This window comes from Suncus etruscus, chromosome 2 (assembly GCF_024139225.1).
Source record: "Suncus etruscus isolate mSunEtr1 chromosome 2, mSunEtr1.pri.cur, whole genome shotgun sequence".
In the NCBI taxonomy this organism is placed as follows: Eukaryota; Metazoa; Chordata; class Mammalia; order Eulipotyphla; family Soricidae; genus Suncus; species Suncus etruscus.
The window spans coordinates 66677827-66702674 of NC_064849.1; the positions used below are offsets into that span (position 1 = coordinate 66677827).

The window sequence follows — 24848 nt, forward strand, 5'->3', positions numbered from 1 at the left end:
TTCTTTTTTCTTACACTCACTCTTACTTCATGGCTCCCTCCTCAATACCCAACACACTGATAATGGGTCAGGCCACAAGTTAAGAGTATATGAAATATTTCTATGTGCTAACTTTGGCAGGGTGCTACAGACATAAAAAAAAAAAGGCTTTTTCCCCACTGCAAGAGTAGATTCTTATGACAAGTTACCTGTGATTCAGATGATCTGGATGAAGGGCTTTTCATATGGCCCCAGGAGAGGTGAATAAATGGGCAAATATCCCTCGAGGACATTGCTCCCATTGCTCCATGGAGAGTGTGGCCAATGGCTTGGTTGGAGCTCAGGACTCTTCCCTTCTGTCTCTGAGCAACACTCCTGCTTAGCCTGCCTTTCTCTTGCCTGGACTGTGATTAAAAATGCATTCAGGGGCCCGGAGAGATAGCACAGCGGCGTTTGCCTTGCAAGCAGCCGATCCAGGACCAAAGGTGGTTGGTTCGAATCCCGGTGTCCCATATGGTCCCCCGTGCCTGCCAGGAGCTATTTCTGAGCCGACAGCCAGGAGTAACCCCTGAGCATCGCCGGGTGTGGCCCAAAAACCAAAAAAAAAAAAAAAAAAAAAAAAAGCATTCAGAAGGCATGTCTCTGCATAAAGTGTCAGAGAATCTCCTAGAATTTAGGCCTGGGCCACAAGGGGTCATTTGGCCCATTCTACCTCCATGATTGGCCTTCAAGGAAACCTGGGGGCATAGTTGGGCCTATCAGAAAAACCTGTTTACAGCCAACCCTAGTGGCCAGCCCTGTGGGGCTGCTCTTTGACCTGGAGGTCACAGGATGGAGTGCTTTGGGCCTGTGTCTCTTGATGGCCTCGAGGCCTTGGCTTCAGGTTTCCTCAGTAGCTCCTACTCCTCCATTGGCCCAACCAGCTGTTACCTTCCTGCCCAGGCTCTAGGCAACCCTCCTAGTGGTCACAAGGATCTACCTGGGTGCCACCTCACGAGGCCCTAGGAGTTCCCTCTGACCCCAGGTGAGACCGGAGTCAGCATGATGATGAGTGAACACTGTGGCCCTGTCCCCACTCCCACGGCCTCTTTCTTGGCCTTAAACTGTCTTCTGACTGGGCCTGGGGTTGGCCCAAGTATGACAGTATAAGGTTGATGGTAACCCTTTGGGTTGTAGAAACCTGGTTTGAGACAAGGCTGCTCTGGGAGTGGTGCTATCCCTATTTTCCTAATGGTTCTTAGCTTCCAGAGGCCTTCCCTGTGAGCTCCACCCTACACTATTTGGGAGGGGAGGTCAAACCTTTGCACAGTTTTTGGGCAAGCCTCTGCTTCATCCTCTGTTTGGCCTGGCCTGCCTTTGTTCTGGTAATGGGACCACAAGCCTTGGGGCCTCCTTCAGGCCAGGTTATCTACCTTCCGCGTTCTGCTTTGGTTCTGTCGGGGACTTCCCCTTCCCTGCTGCCGTGCCCTATCCATAGTCTCCTCATGTTGATGGCTCCTCAAGTCTCCCAGCTGCCTTCCTGGCCAGACCCTCCCTAGGGGCTTTTGTGTATGGACCAAAGTGAATTACCTCTGTCGAAATAGAACAAAGAGAATCTAATTTGTCCTAAGTTTTTAGCAGTTGAGAATGTCTTGCTCTATTAACCCTCCCAGGAGCATGTTCATTTAATCGGAGAAGAGATGCTTTAATTAAAAGAAATTCCCAGTGGCTGGATTCCCGACATCTGTGATGCTGATGAGGAGTAGCTCTGGGGTCTCTGCAGGTGGTAGGACCCATTTTGGGGAAGGTAGAACCTGTTTCATGTGTGCCCATGATCTCGAGGATGGAATTCTCCTGAGAACTTTTTATTTGTCATCTGTCAAGAGACTTGTCTTTAGGTTGTAGGAGGGGTGCCTCAGAGAGAACTGGGGTTTCTGGGACAACCCAGAAGGGCTGAATGGACCTGGATGGTGATTCTTTGGTCTCTGAGGTGGGGGAACTGGAGATATCAACAATCTTTCTTGATATTATATAAGTGGTGACCTGAGCTCATGCTGGGAGAGACAAATCTGGGCCCCCTCTTGAGCAGAGAACAGAAGTAATGGAGGACTTATAGCTGGAGGAATTGGGGCTTCTGGATGGGAGGGTCAGAAGCAGATTGGGAAACTATAGAGGACACTTTTTCAATCCCAGATTAGCTTTGTCTTGGCCATAGTTGTTTCTGGAGACTGCACTGTCTCTGAGTCTTATTAGTCCAGGAAGGGGCTGAGACTGTGGGAGCCAAGGATAAGCCCAGGGACAGCCTCAGGCCCATGGCTAGAAACATCTGCACTCCTTGGCCAGGTTTCTGGGCTTGAGAAACACACCCATATGCCCTTTCCTTGTTTTCACATATGGCATCTGGTGGTATATAAAATCTGGGTAGGGTTACAGTTTTTTCTCCTGCCTGTCTCATGCCTAGATTGGGTACCCCAAGGGGGAGCCATTGGGATGGGACTCAGGTGGTGGAGTGGTGGGTGGACTTTAATTGGGAATGTGTGGGACCATGTAAAGTTTCAGTGGGAATTTAGTCTGAAAGGCAGAGGAAATGTGCCCACAGGGCAAGAGACAGTGGGTGGCACTTGGGGGACAACTTCTTGTGTGGTCTTGCCTGCCAAGTTTCAACTATAAGTCATTACCACCCATGGCCTTGGGTCTTTGGCTATGGGTGGTCCAGTGGTGTGGCATACAAACAGAAGAGCAGCGACCAGGCTTTTAAGTGGCTTTGCCTGGCCCAACACAAATGGAATTTCAAACAAGTTATTCCAAGAAGAGTTTGACTTAAGTAGTTTGTTGGGTTAGGTTCCCCAAAGGGCATCATAGACAAATGCCTTGGTTTCTTTTTGCCCAGCTCATGACAATTAGCAAGCAGAAAAATGACCCCCCCCCCATGCCCTGTCAAACAGGATCAAATAGTCAAACTCAGCTCTTTCAATTGCTTTTAATAAAGTTGTGGGCAGTATATCCAACATGGCTTGGATACAGAGCAAAGCAGAATCTAGGTAACAAGATTAGTCCTCCACATCTTGGGGAAAAGGAAGATAGACATTTCTTTATAAACATTATTTAAAAAATATGAGCTCCCCACAATCTTCTCCAGGTGCTCCAGTCCAAGAGAGAAAACTGGGGAACTATCAGTTCATGGTCTTGGGGTGGGAGGCATAGAGGGAGATTCTCCACTGCCCAGGGGAGGCAACCACAGCCTCCCTTTGCTGGGAATGTCAGGCAGAGGCAAGCAGCAATGAGGGAGCAGAGGGGTGGCAGCCGTCTTTCACACTCTTTAGATTCTGACAACAGATGGTCATTGGATGCAGTTGGTGGCATTGCCAGTGGTCCAGAGAGGTGACTTCTTGACTGCAAGAGGGTAGGAGAGATGGAGGCAGGGACCAGGGAGAACAGTCATCACAGTCTTGGTGGTCTGAAAGGAGTAAAAGAAGTCAGATTTTATACTGAGTGACCGAAGTGCCAGGGGTATATGGGCTCTAAGTGCCAGGAGCTGGATATTCTATGAGGGAAATGGGACCAAACACTGCTCTCATATGCCCAGTGTGCTCAGGAGGACACTTGGGAAGAAGGAATGGATACTCTCACTAGGAATCGGGCACCATAAGAGGAAAGGAACCGGGGACCTTTAGGTGTGGCGGTGAAAGGGAGCAGCAGCAGCACGGAGATGTCTGTGTGGAGTATTCCTGACATGCATGTGCCTGAGTTGTGTGACATTGTGTGGCCATGGCCCTCAGCTTCTTCCTTCCTTCCTTCCTTCCTTCCTTCCTTCCTTCCTTCCTTCCTTCCTTCCTTCCTTCCTTCCTTCCTTCCTTCCTTCCTCCCTCCCTCCCTCCCTCCCTCCCTCCCTCCCTCTTTCTTTCTTTCTTTCTTTCTTTCTTTCTTTCTTTCTTTCTTTCTTTCTTTCTTTCTTTCTTTCTTTCTTTCTTTCTTTCTTTCTTTCTTTCTTTCTTTCTTTCTTTCTTTCTTTCTTTCTCTCCTTCCTTCCTTCCTTCTTTCCTTCCTTCCTTCCTTCCTTCCTTCCTTCCTTCCTTCCTTCCTTCCTTCCTTCCTTCCTTCCTTCCTTCCTTCCTTCCTTCCTTCCTTCCTTCCTTCCTTCCTTCCTTCTTCCCTTTCCTTCCTTCTTCCCTTCCCTTCCCTCCCTCCCTCCCTCCCTCCCTCCCTCCCTCCCTCCCTCCCTCCCTCCCTCCCTCCCTCTCTCCCTTCCTTCCTTCCTTCCTTCCTTCCTTCCTTCCTTCCTTCCTTCCTTCCTTCCTTCCTTCCTTTTCTCTCTTTTCTTTTCTTTCCTTCAGTAATGCTTAGGAGTTACTCTTGATTCTGTGCTCAAGAATCACTGCTGGCATGCTCAGGGTACTATACGGGATGCCCATGATCAAACCTGGATAGGCTGTGTGCAAGGCAAATGCCTTACCTGCTATGCTATCGCTTTGACCCCATCAGCCATTTTATTTCTACAACCAGAGGAGCCACAGTTCCCTAGGCCTCATAGAGAGAGAATGCTTATGTGAAGTGACAGAGGAGAGTATTACATTAATACAAATGTTCATTGCTAGTATAGAGAAACTCCTTGGTGGGATGTGGGGGTGATGTTGGTGATGGCTGGGCCTGGACTGAGAACTCCGAAACAGAAGCCTTTGCAGGGGTGAGGTGGGGATGGGGGTTGGCTTTCAGAGCTTCGGACCCATCCCAAGACCTTTTGTCCTTTCCCTCACCTCAGCTGGACCAGAGCCTCAGCGTCATCAGCAGGTTGAAACCCGTAAGTTTCAGGAAGAGGATGCGCAAGGCCATAACGGACAGGTTCTGGAAGTTCATGTCCCAGTCTGCAAAACCAAGGGTTTGCTGAGTGAGAGGCACAATGTTTGATCCCTATAGCCCCCAGAACATCCCCCCTCATAACAGGAATGGCTCCAGCTCTGGTGTCTCTCCCTTTGAGCTCCTGAGTTCTAAAAACACCACTGAGTTGTGCATGGTACTTTTAATTTAAAAGGAAACACCAGGTACACTTAGCCCCCCCCTTTTTTTTTTATTATGTTTCTCAAGGGATGGGGATGGATGCTCAGAACATATCACCATTACTGGGAGCTGATCCCTTTGTGACCCAGAATAGGTTTAACCCCGTGAGGGATGGTTCAGTCAAGATGACTGAAAATGGAAATGAACTGAGATAAGGGGTGGAAGTAAACATGTGGAGACTCCTTAAGAGACAGTATCAGCAGTGCCTTGGTGATTTCTGCTGCTTTTCTGTCACGGAAGGCAAAGCTCCTAGCTGTGTGGAGGATACAGCTTTAAGGTGAAGAAGCCACTTTGGGGGGGTCAGAGCTGGGCACCCCGAAGTTCTCTTTCCCTTTCCTAACAGTGGGGCTACTGATAGCAATACAGAGGCCTGGACAGGAGTCACCCAACCCATAGACAAGGACTGGCCTCTTCCAGCACTCGGAAGGGAAGGGAAATTGGAGATGGGGTGAGGAAGCTGTGGCTCAATACCCTCTAGAGTAGAGCTTCTGCCGTTCCTTCTGCCACTGCTCATCCACCCTCCCCACTGCCCCATTCTCTTGTTCTCTCCGCCCAAACCTGAGTCAAAGGGACACCTCTCTTACCTGTTTGAAAGTTTTTCTCTACCAGCTCAGCATTGCAGGAAGTCTGAAAGGAATCTGAAAGGAGAAGCAGAAACATTTGCTTAGAGCCCTGATAGGCCTCCCCAGATCTGCCTGTGTGAACTCCCACTTGCCAAGCCATCTACAGGGAACATACTCCCTGTGGGAGAGCCACTGGCTTCAGCAGCCTCACACTGGCTTCCAGGCACCATTTCACTCACCCAACCAATAAGATTGTACACAGTCCCAGTTCCCACACCCTGGGGGAGGCTCCAGTTTAGAGTCTGGTAGGGAATGAGAATGATTTCATGTGTTCCAAAAGGTTGTGATCTCTGACCCCCAATCTTATCACTTTGTTTCCTTCATCTCAGCAAATGGCTCCCTCAGGGTCTTAGTGGGTCAGACAAAGTTCTGCTCATCCTCCATCTTCTTTCCTTCACAGCAGCCCTGTGTGTCTTTGAATCCCAAAGGCTGTCGACTGTTCAGCGTTTCTGCCACCACCTGCCCAGACTTCTGTCATCTCTCCAACTCCAATGCTTCCTTTCCATGTCTACCCTAAGCTCTGGTCATCCACCTCCCTCTCAGCACTCCGAGTTCTCTCTTATAGGACCAAAGTGGAGTGTTTTCCTCTGCTTAAAGCCAGTAAGTAGCTCTCACTGTGCTTAGGAGAGTGTGATCTGTGAGGCCTGATCTCTGGCCCTGGTCCACTACTTCTAGCTCAAAGCTGTCATTCTGCTTTCTCACTCTGATACTGTTTGAGGCCTCCAGAGGCTACTCTCTGCCCTCAGCATGGCTGGTACCTTTTGACACTTTAAAAATCTCAGCTCTGACAGTATTTTCCCCAGAGAGCCCTTCTTTGACTTTTGACCCGAGATGGCTGGTTTTCTGAACCCTGAGTTAAAGCTCATATTACAATTGGAAATGATCTAGATCTCTCCTTGCTTCTGAGGCGCTCCCCTGCCCCCCCCACTAGAATGGGACTTTCTTGTGGGTAGATTCCTCCTCTGGCTAGTTTATGCTTTTTTGCCTTGACTGGTCAAAATTATGGTCACAATTATAAGTGGGTGAATGAAACTGAGGTGGAGGCTGGGAAAGAGCTCTTGGGGACAGGGAGGACTCTTTAAGAAGGGAATTGAAATGGAGTCTGGAAGAATTCTGGTTTATGGGGTCTAGGTCTGTGAGTCAGTTAGGAAGGGGCTGAGAGCAGAGGCAGGGAAGCAAGAAGTCTGTCCCAAGTGAGCCCAGTGCCCTTCCTTACCCTCTTCTCTCTACTCAGCTTTCCAAATAGCATAGCCTGTGACCTGCCAGGATGGGGTTCCCAGGTTCTCAGTAAAAAGAGGCTGGGGTGGACCTTGTTGTTGATAATATATGAGGCCGAGACCCACATTCAGAGCTGCTTTTAGATAACAATTAGTAAGAGGTTGAGAGAGGTTGTGTGAGCATGAAGCTGGACCCACCTGAGCTGAAGAAGTAGGACTCGTCCAAAGAGAAGGTCTCGTTGCAACTGGAATCCCCGCTGCTTGTCCAGGCTAGGATGCCATTGCTCTTGGACCCTGTGCTTCTCATATCCAGCACAGTTGTGGTGGTACCAATTGCTGTGGGCTTTTTGACTTGTGAAGTATTCGTCTGAGAATCGAAGTCAGTGAAGAGGCAGACAGACATGTCACTGGATTTGGATTTTGTCAACTGGTACACAGCAGGCTTAGGGTCCGGGATGACTGGGGGCAAGAAAGAAAACCAACATTAACAGATGCTCTGATTTCCCTCCTGTTTTCAGCCCAGACCCACACCTTGATGCCAGTCATGGGACTGGCTTTGCAGGACTGGCCTTACTCCCACTCGAGGTTTAGTGGAATATGTTAGAAACTAGCTCTTCGTGACAGACCAGGCCTCAGGGACAAGTGTAGCCATGAAGAGGAGCCATAGCTGAGAGGTAAGTCTCTTAAAGAATGCTCACTGCCAGCCCTGCTTTCCAGACAAGGAAAACAGATATCTAGGTCAGTCTAAGGTTGTTGCTTATTCTTCTTCATGGGAACTTTGGCCTGGTAGATAGCAGTGGAGCCCAGCAAGGGCTTGCAGACCAAAAATGCCCAGCAAAGCAACCTCACATTTGGAGTGAGGAGGGTCCTTGCTTCCTCACTTAGAGCACTGAGAGGAATTGAAGAGTTTTGATAGGCTACTATGAATGAAGTCAGAACATGGCTACTATCACTGAGAAAGATTTTGAACTAAGGGGCAGGAAAGTTAGCCCCAAGGGCATGATCACATACTTTGCATAAGGAACACCAAGTTCCATCCTTGGCATTCCATAACTCCCCCTGAGCACTTCTGGGAGTGACCCTTGAACACTGAGCCCCACGAGTGGGGACCCCGAGCCCAAATTAAACTTAAAAATTTTTGGACTATAAAGCAGAAGCTCATGTCTACCCCATTAGGCATTGCATAGACCTGAAGCAGGTGCCACCAGTGCCCAAAGGCTCCAGAACTTCACCCGTGATAGAAGATGTGACCTTATCCATCTTCCAGGATGTTCTGAGAAACAAATGAGAAAAAAAAACTTATCTAATCAAATAGAAAATGAAAAGAACGAAAGAAAGTCAACAGAGATGCTGGTAGGACCAAGACATGGCCAGGAAAGTAAAGAACATATTCAAGTACTGTAGGGTCCTCTGCCCTAGGAAGCAGGAAGTCTGTGTGTGTGTGTGTGTGTGTGTGTGTGTGTGTGTGTGTGTGTGTGTGTTCCTCTGTGTTGGGAATCATGTCTCAGTCTTTCCAAAGGATTTGGGGTTTGAATGCACTCATACTGTTTATTCTCTCAGACCTCCTGCTTTTAGAGGAGGAAATAGAGGTTTGCCAGGAGGATTAACACTCTGGGGCCACCCAGAGAGCTGTGAGTGGGGGGGTCAGACGAACTTCCTGCTCCTGTGGTTCTCTCCTCCCACAGCTACTCACCAGGCAGGAAAGTTTCTCAGACCCACCATGCACCCCCATTTACTAACCCAGCCAGGGTGGCCTTGGCAGTACCAGCATCCAGCTGGCCCTAAAGCCAGGGAAATCAGACCTTGGCAGACAGAATGCTGAGTCAGGGCCAAGCTGCCTGAGGACTGGAGGGTGTCTGCAGGAGTGGGAGAGCAGAGGTGGGTCTGTGGTTCCATGTGAAGGGCAGCTATGCTCTGCCCTCCCTTCTCTACCCCTTCAGGCCTCAGCTTGGTCCTAACAATCTCCACATCCCTGTAGGTAAATTTGGAAGCTCTTCCTTTCAAATGGGAGAGGTGAGCTGAGGCCCAGAGCACCATTTTTGCTGCAAGCACCTCAATGGATTTGTTAGTATGGGCAGATGCTGTGGGAAGGAGCAAGGGGAACATAGGGAAGGGCATGGAAAGAAGAAGGCTGAAAGTCAGGTTCCAGTCTGTGCAGCTTGGCATTAGAAGGGAAAGGGGGTTACTGTGGGGACCAGATGTCTAACTTAGAGTACTGAGTATATGTTAGACAGGAGACCTCCAGAGATTCTCAATTTATTTGACTTGCTATCCCCTTTTCAGAAAAGGATTACTTTATGGAAAGTCTTCAAGCAAACCAACAGATAGCATCACCCAACTGCACCCGAGGCACTATTGTCCTTCAAATCATTCTAAGGGTTCCCTAAGCCCTGGGAGCAAAATTTACTCTGAAAAATACTGAATTCTAGCTTGTGCTATCTTGTCCACTGTGATCATTTAGCTACATGTGGAAGGAAAAGTAAAAATTCAGTTACAAATTTAAACTCCATTTCAAGAGCAAAATAGGTACATCGAATGGGCAGCTCTGGGGAGTGCAGCCTGACAGAATACTTCCATCATCACAGGAAGTGTGATGGGTTGCAAGGGGCTGGAGCATGTGAGGAAGAGAGTGGGGCTGAGTATAAGACATAAAAACCAACTTGGAGACTGTGAGAGTTACTGGAGACAGGGACAGTTTTTCACCTTTGTTAATGAGTGAGAAAAAGGCTAGAGCAATAAATGAAGTAAGAAGAACTGAGGTGGTTTGTAGTCAAGTGTTGCGTTCGCCACTGGGTACACACTAACTCTCCCTCTGTGTTTTTGCTCATTTTTTCTGTGTACCTTCTCTCACTCTGATTTCCAACCTTGTCACTGTCTACCCTCTCATCACCCCTCTGTCTCTTCTTTGAGTTCATCTTCCCATAGCCCTTGTCTAAAACACAGACTCGTTCTTGTGCAAAATAATCCAAGGACTCTCTATTGCCATGCTTCCTGGTATGACATTCCAGGACAATTATGATCTGGAGAGTTAAATTACTTCTCTCAAAGTCTTATTTTATTTTGAGGGGAGCACCCATATTCAGAGGTGGGGAAACCCTGTGATGCTAGATCTTAAACCCAGGGCTTCCACATGCCAAGCATGTGCTCTAGCCCTTTGGGCTATCTCCCCAGCCCATAAATCCTTGGTTCTTTGCCCTCTCAGAGTACAGCTGCATCGTATGCCTCCTCTTGGCTAGCTGGAATGTGAGTTGTGATGGAAAAGGTCTGTCTTTGGCTCACTTCTAATTCTTTAGTATCTGCCACTCTGGAAACTTGTCAGATAAATCAATGGGCTCGTGACCATCAGACATGCACATTTTCTGCTTATTAGATTGTTTTGGTTAAAAAAATAAAGATGAATTAGCTAGATTTTTCCATTTCCTCTTTTACTTTTACCCCATATCCCTCTAGCATAACCTTATCTTTTTGTCTGAACACAGAAATGAGTTACTTGTAATTGGAATCTGTAGGAGTCCATCTGCTAGAGCCCTGGAGGAGAGACATCCAGTTCCACCTAGCACTAAAGGAATCGCAGAAGGTAGTGTTGACAAGACTGAGTGCGTTTTTCACTGAGCAAGTTCAGCTTTTCTCAATCCTAACCTTTCATTTATATTAAAAAGTAAATACAGCATCACTTGTCTGAATTTACAATGAATTTACATCTCCAGAGCATACCCTTACTACTAAATCTGTGCTAAGAGGCCTTTGGAAACACCATGGTGTGAGCAAGCAACACTGACTCTGGGGTCCTCTGGTGAATGTCAGGGGTGTTAAGCTGGACAGATGTAGCAAGAGAAATGGTTACTCTGCTTCTCTGACCAAGCTGTATGATGGAAGCAATGCCTTTATACTACTCCTTTTTTATAGAAACCCTTGGAGTTCTTGCTCCTTTAAGGGGTAGGAGAATCCTTCTTAGAGCAAGCACAGTGATGGAGAAAGTTGGTATCTAGGCCATGAACTGTCCATGAAAAGGATTGGCCCTTTGGTCTGAACTTTTGTTGCTATTGGAGGTCACACCCAGAGGTGATCTGGTTTACTCTGGTTCTGTGCTCAGGGATCACTCCTGGCAGGGCTCATGGGACCACCATAGGATGCTGGGGGATCAAACTCAGGGGGATCAAACTAGCCATGTTCTAAGTCAGTGGTCGGCAACCTTTTTATTCAACTGAGCCAAATCTTGCCAAAACCACGATTGAAATTTATTTGAGAGCCACATAGGGCGCGCACTGACAGAGGCTAGGAGCAGAGTCCTGACTCCTGGAGCGACCGCCCGGCACACAGAAGAGCCAAATTAAAAGTGTAAAGAGCCAAATATGGCTCGCGAGCTGCAGGTTGCCGACCACTGTTCTAGGTAAATACTTTGCCTGCTGTACTATCTCTCTGGCCTTTGGTCTGTGTTTCTTAGATGAATTCCTAGTTTCACCATGACTGAGTCTGGTCCTAATTCTGTATTCTCTTGCAGGATCAGTCTAGTTTTTCATTTGTCCATGGTTTAAGAAGATATCTTCTTTGCCTTTCTCTCCAACTTTATTATCAGATATGTTAGGTGTTACATAAACCAGAAAATTTCATCCCCAAGACCATGACTTCTTTCTATTTCTATGCTTGGATTTTTAAAAAATCTTTTCTTAGTTTACGTCCATATATACATGTATATGAATATATGTGAACATATGCATGTTTTTTGGTATTTATATAATATTTTTGTCTTTTGTGCATTTTTTAGGCCCCAGAATCACTACTGATGATACTTGACCCCTGGGTGTTTTAGTGCTAGAAACTAGCTACTTGAAACTTAGTGCTAGAAACTAGCTACTTGAAACTTTCAGTGCTAGAAACTGGCAACTAGATACTTAATGCCACCAGGGTGACATGGTGGGTCCATCTAGTGCTGGGTATCAAACTGAAGTCCCTGTCTGTGCTAAGTATGTACCCCTGAGCTATCCCCTCCTGCTTGCCCATGCAGATCTTATTTATCCTTCAAGCTTAGTCAGTCCTTTTTGCTGCATAAACCTTCTCCATTTGACTGACTTTCCAGTCACAACCCAGTTCTTTTGAATTACTGTTGTGCCAGCTGACATCATCAACTAGCTAATACTAGAAACCTTTCCCAACTGCTAACAATATTTCTATCCCTATGGGAAGTTTTTAATTTTATTTGGGGACAGATAAGTCAAATAACTTAGACTTCTTCATATCCAGTCTAACATTTTATAGTGTGATGGCCATATAGAAGTCATTTAAAAATAACCACCAAACAATATAAAGTCAAATTTCATTGTGTTTGACCTAGAGAAACAGATTTAAGACTGATAGTGATTCTTTTCTCTTCACAGTCTTCTGGAAGACAATCTATTATAACACCACCTATAGTTAAACCTGATGACAGGAATAACTTAAATCTCTAGGGAAAGGATTAGTCACACTGAAACATGCAGTGGCCAGTGGTGCCACCTGGGATAACTTACCAGAGTTTATGGATATTTGAGTACCTTTTCCAAATGTGAGTTGACCCATCATACCTCCAGTATTCACACTACAGGTGACACCATAACAGAAACTTACTAAACCCACTTCTCCCTTAATAGAAGCACTGAGCTCCCCAGGGGACAGAAGAATACAACTGTAAAGCATTAGTCCTTCTATTCTGTCTGGAGACTTAGCCTTATTTTGAGGGGAGGGGGTCACACCCAGTGGTGCTCAGGGGTTACTCCTGGCTCTGTACTCAGAAATCACTCCTGGCAGGCACAGGGATGCTGGGATTCAAACTGGGGTCTGTCCTGTGTTGGCCGCGTGCAAGGCAAACACCTTATCTCTGTGCTATCGCTCTGGCCCCAGACTTTACATTTTGTGTTCAATCCTTTTCCTCTTTCCTCATGCTATAGGGTACTTAGTAGGAGATTGTGATTTCAAAAGATCAATAATTCAGCAGAGAGAGACCCCAGCTCTATACTGTAATGTCAGGGTCTGCTCATGGAAGATCCAGAACTACTTGGTCAATAATTCTTAAAGTCCTTGCCTGAGAATGTTTCTGGAGCACTGAAAACTATAGAAAGATGTTCTGAGAAGTACAAAGAACCATTTGGTAATCTACAGAAGAAAATACTTGGGGTCAATTCAACATCATGGACTAATAAGAATTAATTGTTAGTGCTTACCCTCACTCCAGTTTACTTACTCCACTGGACGCTCAGTCTGGTCCCCATTCCAAACATTAGATTGTTCCCATTGGAATAATCCCCACTGCAGATATGGTCTTTGCAACAACCTTCCTGATGTTAAACTCTAGAAACCACCAGACTGAGCACAACAACTTACAAGGCTTCCTGGGAATTTAATTTCTTAACTCTTTAATTTCCTAAGAAAGTGGTTTCTCTCTATACAATAAAATAAGCCTTACTATGGCAAAACACTAAAGAAAATAATATTTTAGGAAGGTTACCATTTATATGCTCTATAATGGGGATTGGCTCATAGTATAGTAGTTGCTGACAGTTTACTATTGAGAAAGTAGACACTTTATAAGCATTGATAGTAAAGGTAGACCTAAAAATACCTGGCAGTGTTCAGGATCATGTAATTCCAAGGACTGAATCCTGGACCATGCACATCAGTTCTTTGAACCACCCTGGCCTTAGTAGAGTTTTGAGCCTTCTCCTGGGATAAACGTGACAAGATTCTTATTTGAACTGTAGTGATGCTAAATAACAAGATATGCAAGTCTGTGATTTAAGTTTTCTAGAGGAGCATGGTTGGGGGGATAAGAGACCTTGGGAAAATTCTTGGATTTACCTTTACCAGCTATCCTTACAACAACAACAACAACAACAATAACAACAACAACAACAACAACAACAGAACACTACTCCAGAGAAGAAGAATCAGCAAACCGGTGTGCCCACATATTATGCTCAGTAGCCAATCCAGGGAATTCAACTACCTGCTGCAATAAAGGAGAATTTGTATTTGCCATAAACTCATCTCTTTCCCCCAAGGGCACTTAGCTAATTTCCTAAAGGTTCTGATGATCTGGTGTTGATGTTATTAGCTTTGCTTGAGAGCACAGAGTATCTGGGCTCTTTATTTTTTTGAATGTTTCTGTAAATTATTCTCAGATTTTAGTTTACTCAACTGAATCTTGGCATGTCTATCTTTAAAATAAAAATGGGAACACTTTAAGTCACCAAGAAAGTGTAGAAATAGAAAGCAATAGCCCCACGTTTGCCATAAATCCTTGGCTGTTTTCTCACTGGCCAATAGTTAGTACTTTATTCCTGGTCACCTGTGGGGTCATACTTACATGGGCCCACAAGCAGCCTTGTTCCTGCTCCGAAGGTCAGAGTATTATAACTGCCAGACAACACACAGCAGGAGGCTGCTTTACAAGAACTGCCCTTCCCTAGGCAGGGCCAATCTGTGGGAACTAATGTTTTCCAAGATCTTCTCAAATCACTCATTTTTTTCTGACAAAAGAGAGATGTTTGGTCCACAGAACCCTAATTCCTCAGCTTTTTGTGTACTAACAGCAGGCCCTTTCCTTCACCAGGCCTGGTTAAGCCTATCTGAGGGCAAGATCCTCTTCTGGTACTTTACTGTGAGCGAAGGAGGAAAACTGGCAGCATCTGGGGAAAAGCCAGGGATTGACTGGAATATGATCCCTGAGGAAAAATCTCAGAGCACTGACAAAAGATGGAAAACCTTAGACGTAGCCACAGAACCTGAGTCTATAAAGGTTTCTTTTTTTTAGAAGGTGTTTCAATTATTCCTTGTAGGCAGAAAAAAAATGAGATTAAATAAGAATATTGACATATAAGCACCAGGAAGACTTCCCTGCTCAGAAGGTTGTGGGAACCAGGAATGAATTACATTTGGGGCCAGAAAATCTTTTTCTATGGAGATTTTTAAGATGAGGATTGATGTTCAAAAGAGTTAGTGGGAAGGGGGAGGAGAAACACTGAGAGAGTTTAGAAAGCACTTTTTAGTCAGAATTTTACAGAACATTAGCTCTAAATTTCTCTGGAAAAAAAAAAGATGCTAAGCATTTGGAAAATGCTGTATACTGTAGTCTTTAAGACTACTTGCCTTTAGCATTTTAAAGACTCTGAGAAGTTATTCAATAAAAATATATAGAGGGACTAGAGAGATAGTACAGCAAATGCTTGTCCCCAAATCCCACAAGGAGTGATCCCTGAGCACAGAACAGAGTAGGCCCTGAGCATATCTTGGTGTGATCACAAAACAAATTGAACAAAAGAAATACAGGGTTTCTTTAAATTTAATTGGCCCCTGGGGCTGGCGAGGTGGGCTAGAGGTAAGGTGTCTGCCTTGCAAGCGCTAGCCTAGGAAGGACCACGGTTCGATCCCCCGGCGTCCCATATGGTCCTCCCCCCAAGCCAGGGGCAATTTCTGAGCGCTTAGCCAGGAGTAACCCCTGAGCATCAAATGAGTGTGGCCCGAAAAACCAAAAAAAATTTAATTGACCCACATATAAAATACATATATACATACATAATAGACAATAAATATACATACAAAACACATACATATATACATAATATACGTTTTTAAGCCACACATTTGTAGAACATATGTAAGGTTTATATATGTTCCTTAGAATTTTCTTCTCTAGTCCCAGGAATAAAAAGTGTCAAGCTAAAATTTGGCCTTAGGTTTTCTGTATGCTGAATCTATTCTACCCATTACTAGAGACAATTAGGAGCCTCATCTATACTATTTTTTTCAGATCATCACAAACAACTTTCATCTGTTTGAGGAGTAGCTAAACACACAGGCAGCTGGACAGCTAATTCTCCTGCTACTGTTAGAAATAGTTTGAGGGTATAGAGGGATGTAGTCAACATGTAGGACCCATGCAACTTAAATATTTACCTACTAGGAAAAATGTCAATGTAAAAGTCTTTCCTAAATTGGAATTGCATGGTATTCCTTCCTTGTAACTTTCTGTACATCTCAGAGCTGCATCCTTCAATGAAAATATTTTTTTGTCCTAATGGAGAAAAGTCTCCTTAGAACAATGTTTCCAGATGGTCTTTCAAATGGATACAAAGATTTAATATATTCATCATTAGACTTTATTTTCTGCTGCTGAAACCCACTTGCTTTCCTAGCATGGGCATGGTAGTCCTTATGGCTCTGAACTGGAGTTCTTGAGAACCTTGATGGGTTTCAGACTTTTTGAATTTTGGCCCTTACCATCCCATGGCAGGGAAAGGCTTAAGTGTACAGAAATGAACAGAAAAATTTGGAGGAAGCTTCCCCAGAGAGAATAAATCTTACCTACCCACACACTTTGGATAAATTCTGTAATCTCCCTGTTCTGAAGTCTGACAACTCTCTGTTGGAGAGGACTTGTTAATGTCTAAACCAATATATTTGAAACAGTTATTATCCCTCCACATAGCCTTCCTTGACTCCTAGCCAAGAAGGCATATTTCAACACAATTTGCTGAGAGACTCTGACACACCAGGCATTGAGCTAGGCTGTGGAAAAACAAGAAAGAAGATGAGAAGGTCCTGGCTTCAGGGAGCTTACAGCGTTTTACAGAATGCATTTAAAGACTATCTGACCAGGATGTAATACCTTCCTTTTCTGCTCCCACTGCAACTTGTGTGGCTCTCCACTGCAATATACTGACACTAGAGGGAATTGTCTTTCAATAGATGTTGACTCACTCTGAGATCCTATATGGCAGATTCTGCATTTCCTTCATTTGATTCCTCATATCCTGCAAAGTACTTAGAATAAACATAGCAGGTGCTCAATAATCTTGATTGAATGAATAAACCCTCTCAATACTTTATTCATTTTTAATGCTGCCCAATTCTTTATCTTCTTTTATCAGGGTATATGATTTCTCTTCTAACTCCTTTTTGTAGCACTGGTTTCATTTTCTAAATTTCTTAGTTTTTTTTTTTTTTTTTTTGCATTATTTGGTTTTATAGAGGGTACACCCACTGTGGGATCATGTGTTCTGGGGGTTGAACCAAGGGCTCCTGCATGTAAAGCTTGCACTTCCAACATGATTTGAATCTTAAATTCATCCCCCACACAAAAAAATTCATCCCACAACTATTGATTAGATTAGTGAGGGTGTGTCCAATGCCCAGACTCTTCAAGAGGTTTAACTTAATATCTTTCATGAAAGCTAGAAGTTCACAATTTTTTTTGGGGGGGTGCATAATTAGTTACAATTTTTTTCTGATAGAGGCATTTTGTCTCAAATCAGCTGGATTCCCATTAATAATAACTATCATTATAGAGCAAAATGATATTGAATTAAAAGCTGGAATTTTAACTTTTAACATATTCATTCAAGTTTCATAAATGAAAACTAGACCATCTAAGAGCAATAGAGACTTTTTTTCATCCTTGGCTCAAATATTGTCATACACTTACTTGGATGTACTTGGAGTCTTGTTCCACTCCCAAAAGTGAGTGTTCTGCCACCCATGTCTACACTCTGGTACATCATACTACAAATACCCCTCGCATGGGGCACTACAACCCACCATTCCTTTCCTATTTGTCAAAGTCCCAATTATAGATTTGACTATTGAGAACAAAATGTTTAAATTGCTTCATAGTTCAGTAATAGATCCCTTTCTATATACCCCTTTATACTTATTAATAGTCTCTTTTAGTTTTCTACTCTCCTCCCTATCATATCTGATTACTACCAACCCAGTTTTATTAATCCTTCACAAACTTTGAGTCCTAAATAAAGGCTGCCATTATCACCATAGCAAGAAGGTGCTAAAGAGGCAAACCAAGAACCTAAAAGATGGCCTTTAGGATCTGGTGTTTTCCTCCACAGAGTGCAGGAGGTATGAGGTATCAGTGTTGTAGTTTGATTAACAGCAAGGGTCTAGAATCAACTTGACTAGAGTTCAGTTCAGTTGAGACATTCCTAGCTGTGCTCTCTTGGGAAAGTTACTTGCTCATACCTTGATTTCCTCATCTGTAAAATGGGCATAATATCAATAGCCTGACAGGATTGATATGAGGCTTGAAGAACATACAAGAATTTACAGGAGAGTAGAATCATTGACATATTAGGAATGGTAACAATGACATGCTGATCTCAGCAAAACTTTTCACAGAAGGAAAGGGAGAGTGCGTGTAACCAGAGGATACCTGTCCCTATCCTACTTCCACCTTTAGCATCCTGGGGCACCTTATCCCCTAACTGGGATGCTGGAACATCTATGAATCCAAGAGGAGGGTTGTGAATCTCAGTGAAAGGGCTGAGGAACAAGGCTGCCAAGAAGAAAAATAAGATTTAAAAATAATGTCTGAAGCAGGTAGGACATATGCCTTGTACTCAGCTTTCCTGGGTGCATTCCCTGGCATCCCACATGCCTCCCTGCATCTGCCAGGAGTGTTTTATGCATGCAGATCCAGGAGTAATCCCTGAGCACCACCAGGTGTGGTCCAAAAACAATAAAATCTCTGGTGTACAGAGACAAAAGCAAGGGAATCAAAAGTACTAAACTATGACAAACTCTTAGATTATAAAACTGAGATTATCAACCAGTGTGAGTAGAGAAAGAAAGATGAGAACTAGAAGTAACAGTAGGACAGTAGTGGAGGGTCTTGGGTACATTGGTACATGTATAATTATTGGTAAAATAATTGTACTTCAAAACCATAAATGTTAAAACTATTCTAACCATATTACTTAAACTATACTACTACTACTATGATGACAACAACAATGATGATGACGACGACGACGACTACTACCAATGCCACCACCACCACCACCACCACCACCACCACCACCACCACCACCACCACCACCACCACCACCACCAATACTATTACTACTTCTGATAATGATTATGCTGTTAATAAAAATGGAGGCTGGGTAGAGAGCTTTGCATGCAGGAGACGCAGGTTCAATTCCAGCACTGCATGACCATCCCTTCACCACTCCTCACTGAGCCAGGAGTACCCCCAGCTCACCATTGGGTATGACTCCCCAATAACTAAAGTCACTTGGCTCAAAACTTGAGATTTGCCATTTGGAAGCACCTCATATGAATGAGTTGTTTTAGTTCAATCTCAATGCTTTCATTAAAGCAATACACAACATTGCTTCCAGACAATAAAGGCCTCCCTTTTTGATGAGGCAGACTCCCTCATAACTTTCATTATTACTGTCCTATCCTTTCAGTATGTTCTCTTGATATTGATCATGAAAATCCCCTGGTCATTTCATATTACTTACAGGGATGAACAACAAGGCTAGTCCCTCTTCCAAACATAAGTTTGCTGTATCCTTGTGATACTCACAGTAAGCAAAGCCTTTGATGAAACCTTTCTCATGACATTCCTATTCTAGTTATACATATGCTCCTGTGGCATAACCCGGGGCAGTGCTGGCTGTTTTTATTTTTTAGAATAGCAGCCACTGTTTTACAGCTGATCTAGAACTCCTGACTTTGGTCCTTTAGATATAAGGAAGTGAGATCACACAGAATTCATGGTTCAGCCCTCAGTTGCTGTCCCTCCATTTGCCTCACACTATTTTTGATGACACATTAACAAAGAGTTGTGGGGCCAGCCAGGCTCAGGAAATAATGAGGGGTGGCAGCCAGTCTGTGTCTGTCCAGCATGGCCTTGGGAAGATGCCCTGGATCCCTGGCTTCAACATGAATAAGAGGTGTCCTTAGACCCTTGAACATTTTTATTTCTGTGACCCTTTTCTGGATTTTAAGCCCAGTCTCAGAGAAGAACAGGGACATGTCCAGTATAAATGCTGAAAGAAGGGGAAGGTGGAAGAAATTAGGGAGAGATGACGGTTTGGGAAAGTGACTGTCTCAGAACCTGAGGTGAGGCCTTGAGGAATGGAAATCAGAAGTTGCCCAGATCATGGGTCAGAAAGAGCAGTGAATAGATAGAAAGGGGTTGTTTGTACAGGAGATCCCAGCTCAACTTGGTGTGATCACTACACAGGTCCCAGTTCCCAAAGTGAGTCTATTAGTCCTATAGTCACACTCTAAGTAAGTGCATAGCAAAAAAAGTTCTGGCTTTGCCAACCTCTCATGTAGGATACAGGCCCTTCACAGCAGCACTTTAGGCAATGTATCTGGAAAGGCTAATTCTGAAATTCCCCCTTTGATGGGTGCTGTGAGGACTTGCAGGAACATCCCTATAGGTGTGCCAGCAACAGCCCTAATGCTACCAATAGACTTTAATTTCCTCTTCACAGTTACTAGGGAACATAGCCGCTGGCTTTTTCTCCCACTGGGGAAAGAGAACCTTTACAAAATTTTGTTCAAAACCTGCCTCCTACATAGGCTGGGTGGGTGTGATTATTTCTAAAGATACCATGGAGCAGGCGGGCATTTACCTACTTCAGCTGCCATGCCATGCTTTGGGACCTATGCAAAAATGTATTTTTTTATGGTGACAGAAAGAGTAGGAGCATTTCTACAGGCTCATGCTTAAGTCATACTTCTGCATAACTCATAGGCACTGCATCCTGCAGGCTGAGCAAGAGTGAGTCATTCCTTACTTATTCCTGTTTCTGTCCTGACCTCACATAGGATGCCTGTCATCAATTAGGGCTTTTCTTTCTCAAGAAAGTCAAATATCTCAGCCTATAACAGACTTGCTTCTTTTCCATAAACACATGGGTGGAATGTAGTCATTGTCACTGCTGTCCTGGTTTCAGTCAGCAGGGCTCCCTGACAAGGCACCCATAACCCTGGGCACATGCACATATACCTTACTAATAAGACTGAAGTTCTTGAGGGTCCCTCCCTCCCTCTCTCACTCTCTCCCTCCCTCCTTTCCTCCTTCCCTCCCTCCCTTCCTTCCACTATCACTCTTTGCCTCATCTTTCTTTCTCCCTTGCTTCCACCTTTATTTTTGCACCAGTTATGGTCCTTTGCTTGTTGATGATAATAAAGAATAATTTACAGAGTTGAATTTCCTTTTATTGTGATTATTGTTGGGACAGGAAAGAGGATAGATGAAAAGAAAAATAGCCTTTGAGTAAGAATAATGAGAAGTAGCAAGTAAGTCACTGTCCCTAAAGGGTTCTCAGAAGATTTTTTTCTCTGTTACTATGACACTGATTCTCCTTAAAGAGTTAAAAGATTAATATGGAAGAGAGCTGGAGATAAGTATAGTGTTTAGGGAGCTTTCTGTGCATGTACGTCACTGGGATTCAATCCCTGACATCTCCGGCAAGCTTTGCCAGGAATGGTCCCTGAGTATACAGCTAGAAGTATGTCCCAAGCATTGTTGGTGTGGCCCAAATGCAAAAAATAAAGTAAAATAAAAACCAACATAACATGGTAGAAAATATGTAAACATCATGAATATGATCAATGATAACAAAATAATAGTATAGAAATAACAATCATATAATGATGATAACAACAACAGCAGCAACAGAAACTAATATTCTATTTTATATGAGATTACATTCTACTGATATGAATGTAAACTCAGACTTGGAGGTGAGGACTACATAAATTTTCAGATCCTACTTACTTGGGACGATCGAAAGTTGAGTGCCAATTCCAAATGTAAGTTTCTGATATCCTGTGTTACACCCTGACACAAAGCTATACAAAATGGTACCCGAAGCCTGACTCATCACATAGGGTTCCCTCACCTTACCCACTAAGTAGTTACTAAGAATTATCTGCATCTGTGTCCCATGCACCAAAGAGGGAGAAGACATATAATTTTACTATTGAATTTCATTGTACCCAGACGATGAAACAAAGACAACAACTAAACACACACAACAGACAAAAACAAGGCAGAATCTAATAGGTGGTCCTATTTGGTATATGATGGATTATATTAAAGATGTTATGAATATATTGATTGATGAGATCATTCATTTAACTACAGAGTTTTTTCCTAGGCAGAATCAGGGTAGTTTTTTCCCATCCATACTCACTAGTGTGCCTATTTCTTCTATGACTGAAACTTACAGATACTATATAATGCAACATTTTCATCACAGCTTATCTTCTTTTATTTTCTCTTACTTTTTTCACCTTCCTAACTATATAAGTCATGTACTTATCCACTGAGCCACGTCTCTAATCCTTACTTTCTATTTTAAATCACAGACAAAACCTGGCCAGAAAAAAATTAATGCAAACAGATATGACTCTACTATATAATACAAGCCAAGTTGTTTTATAGATCTTACTTGCTTCAATGAATAGTCTTGTTCCTGTCCCAAAGACAACTTTGAAGCTCCCAGTATTCACCACAGTGATTTGCACCATGACAAAATGGGCCTTTTCCTTCCATTTTTGTATCACAGCTGGGGAAATGGTCCATGGAGCCCATGGAAAGATCTTAATAAACAGCTTTTTGTACTCCCATAGTAAGACGTACATGCCTTTTTTTTTTTTTTTTGGTCAATGACTACCTCTCACATAACTCACCAGTGGGAAGATTAGTCCACCAAAGCAGTTAAAAGTAATTCAAAGAAAAGTGACTCAGGGACTAAAATCCTCAGGTTTCATTTCTAGTTCTTGTTATTACTGATATTATAATTTTTTAGACAACTCAGCCCACATTTGAAGGTCTTGGTTTTTGTTTCTATTGGAAAAACAAAGGTCTCTGAATTATCATGATTCTGGACTCCCTTTCAGAGCTAAGTTTCTGTCATTCGCAAGATCCAAAGTTGCATTTTTTTTAAATGATTCACATACTTGCAGATCAGTTGTACTGATGATTATTCTTCAGTGAAAATGTAAGAAATATTAAAGGAACAAAGAATTAGGACAAGGGAGTTGCCATGATGAGCTCTTCTCCAACATTGGAGAAACATTCTCAGTGGCCTTTTGTTTTCCTCATTAGTAAAAGGGAAGCCCTTACAGTTGAGGCATCTGCATCAAGATTTCCCAAAGCTGCACCTTTAGGTCATGGCAGCATCTAAGGGAAAAGATAAAATGCGTGTATTTCCTTATTTCCTCCAATTTCTTAGTGCTAAAAGTTTTAATACTAGATAGAAATTCTATCACCCTCACATAATGGTTTACTAAATTCCACCCACAAGATATGCTCCTTTGATTTTGAACACTTTGACTAATTTATCTAGGTGCCACACTCTTTTTTGTTTTTTGTTTTTGGATCACACCCAACAGTGCTCAGGGGTTACTCCTGGCTCTATGCTCAGAAATAGTCCCTGGCAGGCACAGGGGACCATATGGGATGCCGGTATTTGAACCACCGTCCTTCTGCATGAAAGGCAAATGTCTTACCTCCATGCTACCTCTCCAGCCCCGGTGCCACACTCTTAGTACATCAATATTTGATTATAGTTCATCATAAATAAGATACAAATGGCAAAAATATTCATTTTCTTTTCTCATGTTACCCATCACCAGTAGACACTGTAGTTTCATAGACCTACACACTTACTCAGCTCCACTTTTAGTAGGGTGCTGGACCCAAAGGTGAGGGAGTTTGGTGCTCTCCAATAGCTATATAATGACTTGCCCACCCAGTAAGTTATAAAAGACTCACAATTCAATATCCTATTAATTCAATATTACACAATAACATATAATAATATATGTAATTAAAATATTAATACCTGATTCATTCATATGAGAACCTCCCAAAATTGTTGGTGCTAGGGGGCCAAGAGGGCATTTAGGATTTAACTCCCACTTACAGAGAAGAATGAGACCTTAGGCAAGCACTCTGTTCCACGCTTCACTGCTAGTTGGTAGCAGATATCAAAAGACAGGTCTATTTGATTCCCTATTGAATCTTTTTCTTTCTCTACCACACACTGAATTCACAATATATCTTTTTCCCTTTGGCCAAAAAACCCTGATTTTATTCCGTGTTTGATTTTAATTAAACAATCATTTATGAAGCACTTGCTTTGTTAAAGGACCAAATTAGTCACTTCATGGGATACAAGAAGAACTTTTGCTCTCAAGGACCTTTCAATTTTAATAGGAAGATCTCAGTAATGAAAGGTTTCTGCCGCTGTGCATATTACAGATTGTCTAATTGTTCACTGATAAATTTGGGATAAGGCTGAGGGGGGTGGAAGGCAGGCCTGAGGGATGACCAGAGTCGAACTTTATGCATGAAGCCTGGTTATTTCTGGAGAAGTCAGGGTTGTTCTTATTTTGGTATTGGTCTCCCTATTCCATTCTGACCTAAGAGAATAAATTCTGTTATTTCCAACTCTACTCTTCAACTCTTTTTCAATGGAGACTTAAAATAATTCTCAGTTTTAATGTATTATGAAGCTGAAAATTTAGATTAATAGGGTTCAGTTGATGAAATAAGGATGATGCACCTGAAAGGGTAAAGGGTAATAAATATTTGTAGAATCCTTAAATTAAATAATGGGTAAAGAAAGGTGAAGGAAGGGCCATTTACCTGGAGAGACCAGAAGCACAGTCCCCTTTCCAAAAATCAGTTTGGTATAGCCTGTAGTTACACACTAACAAACCCCTATACAAAATGTCCTGCAGGGTTGGGCTTTTAAATTTCTGATTCACTTAAGAAAGAAACCATCCTCCACAGAGAACTTATGTGCAAAGGGGTTAACAGTGAACATACATCACACCTCATTTGGGCCACAGTTGTGCCATGACTTACATATTGCTATATTTGCTTGAGGAATTAAGAGCAAAAGAACTGAGACAAAGCAGTCTGAACCAATTTTGTTACCAAAAAACACAAATATCCTGTATGCAAGGAGGATTTTTAGCAAATAACATAAATATTGGGACAAACTGCAAGAACAAAATCTTCTGTTCCTTTGATAGTGAAATTGCAGCACAAATACAATTAATTCTCTTACTGTATGCAGGTACCATTCAAGTAACAGTGATCTTAAGAAACACCAGCTCACTCTCCATTACAGAGTAAATTCTGGAGACATTTTGTCTTTAGTCTTTTCCATTATTGCTTTCATACTCTACT

At 43.2% G+C, this 24848-nt stretch overlaps 1 gene segment (V, D, J or C); it reads right to left on the reverse strand.

Annotated features, from left to right (window-relative positions):
* Positions 1-2919: 2919 nt before the first annotated feature.
* LOC126001453 (T cell receptor alpha chain constant-like) overlaps positions 2920-24848 on the reverse strand; it is a 713101-nt gene continuing 691172 nt past the window's right edge. Inside the window, 4 exon segments of the C gene segment in view lie at positions 2920-3415; positions 4713-4820; positions 5598-5651; positions 7058-7312. Of these exon segments, the coding sequence occupies positions 4714-4820; positions 5598-5651; positions 7058-7312 (416 nt within the window).